Here is a 7,060-nt window from a genome sequence, read left to right as displayed (position 1 = left end):
AGAATTTCATCCCGGGCAGGAACACCTTCTGTTTTGGTACAGGAGACACAAAAATAGGTTTCCATGAAGTGGCCATGATGAGGCAACTATGAACTCTCCAGCCAGCACCACCATCCACCCTGCAGGAATACTGAAGGGACATCAGACAGATGTGTTCACTGGACACCGATAAAGGCCCTAAAATATCAATAAAATGGCTAAAATACAGAGCAGCAGCGGTGTTGGGTAAAAAGAGAATGAACTGGCCTACACATCCTGCCGCTCTCTGTGAGCCAAACCCCAAAACAGAGAGCAGGAGAGAGCCTGCAAACAGCATCCATCACCAGCACTGACACGGGAAAACCAGCGCCAGAGGCGGGCACAGGGGGACGAGACGGTCGTACTTACTGTCCGAGGCCATGGCTGCGGCGGTCTCCCTCACTCACAGCGGAACCGAGTGCACTACCAGCGGAGCAGAGGCAGCAGCGTCCCCGCCGCTCCTCATCCTCCAGACCCGCAAATCCGCAGCCACACAGCGGCGAGCGAAGACCCCTTCACGGACCGTGGGAGATATTTACAATCTCCGGCTTCATGCGCAAATCGTTTTCCAAATTTGATCACTTAATTTTTAATTTGATCACTGAATTAGTCGTTTGTGGCCCGAATTCTCAAAATCATTTGTCCAAATTGACTAAATTCAAGAAGGAATGGGCAAACATTTAGCTCCTCACATAGCCCACGGTCTTTGAACGTACCATGCATCCATCATCCATCCCTGCAAAACCAAAAGCAGCAACTGATAAATGCATAAGGTTCAATAAAACATTATACAAAAAAACAGTCAGATCCAGTTGACAGTAGCTGGTGAGGTTGCCACAGCTAGCCTTGGCTAATTAGGATGGATGTAATTGCATGCTACTTTTCATTCCTGGCTGCTTCCTGTAACCAAAACACATTGTGATGAACTCACGTTGGCATTTTATCCCACATGCGGAGTAATTTAGTCATGGAGAATAGAAATAACTAAAGCAGTCAGTTAAAGGCTACAGTTTGGCTCGTAAATGAGCTCGACGAGGTTAGCGGAGCTTTAGACTCCAGTGGAAATCACAATCTGACAGTTAAACTACTTTTAAATCAAATATTTAAATGAACTGCAATTGTCTACTTTGGTGTATCACAATAAAAAAAACAGAAGCAAATGTGAGTGAAAATAAGAACTGAAATCATAAAACAGACACAACAAATACAACCACGGAGCGATGAAACCAGGTTAACATTAACATTTCACTTCGGTTGTTAAATCTGAATCAAACGCCACACGAGAAAGAGACGCAGAACACAGCAACTGTAAAACCAGGTTTTATATAAAACAGTGAAACTTAAGATTTAAACAGTGAAACAAGAACAGAAATCCAGTTTCTACTTTTACACAGAAGACAGTGCACAGAGCGAAACATGTCACGTTTGGAGTCATTTTCTCTGCTAAACAGACACGAGTGATGTTTCCTTCACTGCACAGGACACGAGAGTCCGGCACAGACGCATTTTCAACAAGCGAAGGCTGTAAAACTGCACAAAGAAAGCTGCTCGTGTCTGCAGCTTTGAGGAGAAGCAGAATATTTTTTCTTTAACAGTTTAAGACTCATTAAAAAATAAAACCTTTTCACATGTAAAAACATTTTTTCCGACAAAGAACCGAAACAGAAACATTCAGGATCGCAGAAAATTCCCGACAATCATAAAAGCCACATGAACATTTTAAAACAGATTCAATGTGCTGAACAGCAGCTCCGGTCGGGATGCAGGTGGACTCCTGCGCCGTCTTCATCACCTCTTGGATTTTCTGTATATTCTTGGTTTGTCTGTGTGGAGGAAAAGGAAAGAACATAAATGTGGTGGCTGTTGAGTTGGCGTAAAGAGGAAAATCATCATCCGGTTGATGTTTTATGGCTGAAAGGCAGCGTGGCTCTGCAGGAAATCCAGAGTGAACTCACAACTATCAGAAATGTTGTCATGAAATGTGAGACGTTCAGGGCCCGCGTGCATGCTGACGCAGCATGTAAACCACAGCGGAGCTCCTCAGGAAAACGGAGCAGAGAACAGGGAGCAGTGTGACAGAGCTGCGTACCTTCAGGAACGAAGTCCAGCGAGGTGAGACGATTGATGTGAGTGGTCGCCACGGCTTCTTTCCACGCGTCACCTGACGAGACGGAGGTTTCAGTCAGACATGATCATTTCACAAAACATTCACGCTAATAGAAAAACTCCATCCTCGTCCCTCAGCCGGCCTGAGAGTCTCACACCTGCTTTATTTCTGTTTTCATTTCATTCTAACTGATGATAATAAACCGCTAACTGGTGTGGATGGATGTTTGTCAAAGCGTTTTTAAGGGGAAACATTCAGAAACTGATCTTTTTCATGCTGTTTGGTCACCTGGGAGGACGTCAGTGAGGAGGAACAGACGTAACCGTCCGGCTTTATTATAATTTTGATGGTAAATGATTCAAACGTGAATCCAGCGGCGCTGCCGTCGTCAGAAACTGACTGACTGAGTGGATTAATATTAACAGATAATTTAGAGATGTGAACAACCAAAAAATAAAAGCTGCCTTGTTGACAGCTGGTTGGCATTCAGGTCTGATTTCCCTCTGCTGTCAATGTCGATATTTCAACTGTGGTAGTTTATTTTTTGGGATTAAAGGACGGTTGAAGACAGGATTTACCTGAGATCTGTACACTCTTGCTGGATCTGGCTTTGAGTGATGGTTTATTTGTTCTGGAGTAAGCTGGCGAGTGGGAGGGTCCGGGCTCGGTGGAATCCACCTCCACCTGACGATGACGCCGGGACTTGGAGGCCTGACAGACGCATATACGCAACGATGATTTGAAGGAAACACATTCACCACATTGGCTTCATTTTTTAAGAAAACTACGGATCCTCCAAAGAAAATGTTCATTCGTGACACATTTAAAGAAAACATGAGTAAATATGAAAGCAAAAGAAAACCCCAGAAACAGGAAACACAAACCTCCGCTGCCTGTCCGTAAGCTTTTGATTTGATGGAGGCGAGGCGCTCGGCCCTCTGGGAGCACTGAGGACACAAAAGAGACAGACGGTCAACATCGGAGCCCTCTGGACAAGCTCGTTACGGTGGTCCTGGAGCTGCAGCAGCGATGCGTAACTCACCTCCACCTGAGACGACGCTTCCTCACCGCTGTCCTCACCCTCATCAGTCCCATCCTGACGAGACATGACAGCATCTCATCACACCGAAAGTGGACAATAATGTATAAAGAAGACAGACGTTTTGTCCAAGTCTCACCTTCCTCTGCTGCCACTTGTAGAAGTCCACCACAGTGCCGCGCAGCTGAGGGACCAGGTCTTTACGGATCAGGCTGGTGGACGAAGCCGCCTCTTCTGTCGTGGACAGGACAGAAGTCTTCAGCTTCTCGTAGATCTCATGGATGTTGGACAATTCCTGCGAGGGGACAAATGGCACGATGTCACACTTCTCAGTAAGTCTGCCGTGAAGGCGCTGGGGGTCGAGTCTCCGCTCACCTCCAGCAGCTCCACGCTGATTAGCTCCTGTGGACGAGACGCTCGCTCCATGAACTTCTCACACAGCACCGTCCTCTCCACCTTCCTCTTCTTCTTGTAGGTGAGCTGGCAGGAGAGGAAGAGGAAGAGAAGGAGGAGGAGGAGGAGACAAGGGTTAGGGTTAGCTCAGATAAAAACAATGTTTTCCACTGTCGTCTATTTACAATTTAATTATCCGCTTGATGAATGTGCCTGATATATGTACGCAGTACTGCTGTGGAAACAACAGAACATGATATTAAAGTTACTGCATGACTGAAGCATGACTGAAGCACTGCAGCTTCGGTCACCCACTCCTGGAAAAAGGATTATTGACACCTGCTGCACTCTAATGTATTAATGTTTAATGTTAAAAGGATCTTTCCTCCATCTTTTCTTATGTTTCAGTGCAGGTGCATCCAGGATCGCTCTGGTTTGTCCTCCACTTCATTATCAGCCCTGTTATAACCAGCCTGAGCAGGAGAAGGACAGACCGTACCTGCTGCCTTTCACAAGCAAGATATCGATGTTATTAAGAACATGTATTTTTACTGTGCAAGCTGTGCAAGCTCTGCTCTTTCAATAATACATTAAGATGTAAAATCAATCATATTCCTGCAATCAGTGGTGGAAGAAGAACTCAGATCTTTTACTTCAGTAAACTTTCTGCATGCAAAAAAGTTGCAAGTACCACAAGTACACATTATACAGAAAAATATCTGCATTACAGGATAATATATAATAATTTAGTGACTCGTTAATGTGGAAAAATGACTGATGTTGCAGCTGGAAATCACCCATAATAATACAACATCATTTATTAGTTGATTTATATTTTGTATTAATGCTCTGACTCTGCAAATAAACTCGCAATTAAAGCTGTCAAATATGTATTTAATATATTTAGATCATGCAATACAGTGGACTAGAAATATTAAGTGGCCTGAAATGTACCTCAACATTGTACTTAAGTAGATGTAATTAGTTCCATCCTGTTTCCAAAGCAGCTGGGACGCTGTTTAAAACATCACTCAAACAGAATGTGAAAACCTGTTCATCCTGTTTGACATAAACTGAACTGAAAACAGCACAAAGACCAAATATTTAAAGTTTGAGCTCATCAGGTTCATTGACCTTTGTAAATATCTGCTGATGTTTGTGTGATGAATCTGATGCAGCAGCACGTTTCGAACAGGTTGGGACGGGAGCAGAATGCAAATCACACATGAACGAAGTGGCTGCTGTTCCCCTTAATGCTGCTGCCAGGAGGAGACGTGGAGGGAGCCGAACAAACCACAGTCTGATCCCACTCCAGACTCCGGGTCAGAGCTCACCTTGTTTTAATGGCCTCTCAGTAACTGAATCTCCACTGTACACACATAATACTCCTCCATTAAATGGTATTTAGGGTTTTCAGTGAATATCAGTGTGAATGTGGATGTGAGGCAGGCGGCTCACCGGTGTCGGCATGGCGGTGAAGTGGAAAGCTTTGTGGAACATCAGCTGCCGCAGGATGTAAACGACATCGAGGTGCTTAGCGTCCACGGCGTCCCTCTCAAACTTCTTCACGTCCTCCCAGTCCTTCAGCGCCAGACGGATCTGCAGCCGGAAGCACAGGAAGAAGTCACCATCCGCCTCAGATCGAGCAGGACTTTATTTAAACGTGTGACCCCTTCACGTGTTGCGTTCCTGACCTGCTCTGAGGGCAACGCGGTCTGACACTGATACAGGCTGTACAGCAGGTAAAGTCCTCCGACCCTGATCTGGAAGCTGAACGGAGGCAGGAAGAAGCAGGAGGTGGTGTCAAGGATCAGACGACTGAACGCTCGCTTCTCCCGCTTCACGGTGCCGCTGCAAGACAATGACAACATGGAGCACGCTGTGTTAAACACTGACGATGATTCTGCTCAATTCTCTGCATTTAACTCATCCCCAGTGTTACCTCTGAGCCATGAACCATTACTAACCTCAACATATAGAAGCTTATGTGCACCGTGTGTTGAAGAGGAACTGGGTGTTCTGAGACTGATTATTATTTATTGTCTCATAACTATGTGAACTTTCTCAAATGTGTACTAAGTTAAAAATAATGAGAAATTTTCAAACAAATATGAGGTAATATCTGAGCTCATTGAATCCTAAATCACAATTATGAGACAAACATGTTGTTTAATGATTAAAATAATAATAACTATAATTTCTGTGTCAGATCTGTTTAACAGTAGAGAAAGTGGCCTCTGAGCCATCTGTCAAAGCTGAGTGGCAACACATTTAAAGAGAGAATAAATGAATGAAAATGAATAAATAACAACAGGACAAACACCTGAAAAAGATTGTAAAACGATTAGTCCTTTAACGATTAATGATTGGGGGAAAAAATCATAATCAACAATTGTGATATTCAATAAACTGTTTATGACAGTTCTGAAGGAAAAATGGCCTAAACGAGTATAACATCACTGTAAACTGAGTGTTTTGGGGTTTTTAAGTGTCATTATTAGACATTTGAGGACATCAGCTTGGGCCCTGGGAAACTGTGCAGGGCATTTTGTTGAATTGATAAATAGAGTCAATTGATTAATCACAAAAATCGGCTAATCGATCATGAAAGTATTCATTAATTCATTAATTATTAATGTAAAGATGTCAGTTTGCATTTATTTACAAAATGTCAAATTTCAAGACATTTTCTTCCCACTGCAACATCAACAATGTTTTCTCTGTTTCATTAATTGTTAATTTAACATTTCTTGAGCTGTTTTCTGTGTGTTTTATTAAGTTCATTAAGCATTTTTCCTGCTCACCACACATGAAACGCTGCTTACATAACAGTAGATAATAAAAGCGTCAGAGAATTTGTTTGAGTTAATAACAAAGCAGAAATGTAGAATATAATATTAATGCGTATGTGGTTTTATTTTGTCTTGAATTTCAAAAAATACAATTTGCAGTCACTTCACGCCACCAATGACTTGACTTATATCGTAAAATAACTAACATTTTGACTGATAGTATTTTTAAGGTGAAACCTACTAGAAAATCTGTGAGAACTTCATTTCCTTCCATATCTGGGAGAAAACCTCGAAGCGGACCGAGTCTGTTTGCTGGAAGCGGTCCAGCAGCTCCTCACAGTCCGATTTCACCTGTTTCACAAATGAATCCATCTTACTGCCGCTTCCAAGACACCCGAGCGTTAAAACACGTTTAAAACTGACTATCAGTGGTTCAATTTAAGACATTTTCTAGCAGAAAATGAGCTACAAAGAGACAGGTCCACAGTGTAAACACACGACTCCGCAACGACTGTCGACGGTTTTCTGCGTCATCAGTACCAGACGTCGTCGCCAGCGCTGGTGATGCCTTCAAATGTAATGGTGAATTGTAGCACTTACTCTCCATTATACGTGTTTACTTTTCTTTTATGCCAGACGTGTGTGTCGAAATTCTATTTTAATCTAATTATAATAGTATAAAGATGTATTTAAGATGCACGAGGGCAAAAA

The 7,060-nt window shown here is 43.0% G+C and overlaps 1 protein-coding gene across 1 annotated transcript; it reads right to left on the bottom strand.

Annotated features, from left to right (window-relative positions):
- Positions 1–1,332: 1,332 nt before the first annotated feature.
- Positions 1,333–6,857, bottom strand: snapc1b (small nuclear RNA activating complex, polypeptide 1b). Its single transcript, XM_041954254.1, has 10 exons — positions 6,591–6,857; positions 5,252–5,408; positions 5,016–5,156; positions 3,540–3,644; positions 3,304–3,459; positions 3,168–3,221; positions 3,010–3,072; positions 2,704–2,836; positions 2,108–2,179; positions 1,333–1,841 (listed from the first exon to the last, which is right to left on the bottom strand). Exons 1-10 carry the CDS (start codon positions 6,719–6,721, stop codon positions 1,807–1,809), a joined length of 1,047 nt encoding a protein of 348 aa, XP_041810188.1. The 5' UTR covers positions 6,722–6,857; the 3' UTR covers positions 1,333–1,806.
- Between the last annotated feature and the right edge of the window lie 203 nt (positions 6,858–7,060).

This window comes from Chelmon rostratus, chromosome 15, assembly GCF_017976325.1.
Source record: "Chelmon rostratus isolate fCheRos1 chromosome 15, fCheRos1.pri, whole genome shotgun sequence".
In the NCBI taxonomy this organism is placed as follows: domain Eukaryota; kingdom Metazoa; phylum Chordata; class Actinopteri; order Chaetodontiformes; family Chaetodontidae; genus Chelmon; species Chelmon rostratus.
Note: the sequence above shows the minus strand (reverse complement) of the source record. Positions and strands in the feature narration are given on the sequence as shown.

Bases quoted from the DNA above. Each gene is read 5' to 3' on its own strand.
- snapc1b (XM_041954254.1), bottom strand. From the start codon at position 6,721: ATGGATTCATTTGTGAAACAGGTGAAATCGGACTGTGAGGAGCTGCTG. The intron at 2,837-3,009 runs GTTTGTGTTTCC...TGCGTCTGTCAG, and splicing joins CTTACGGACAGGCAGCGGAG to GCCTCCAAGTCCCGGCGTCA. The intron at 1,842-2,107 runs GTACGCAGCTCT...TCCTCCACACAG, and splicing joins GCTGGACTTCGTTCCTGAAG to ACAAACCAAGAATATACAGA.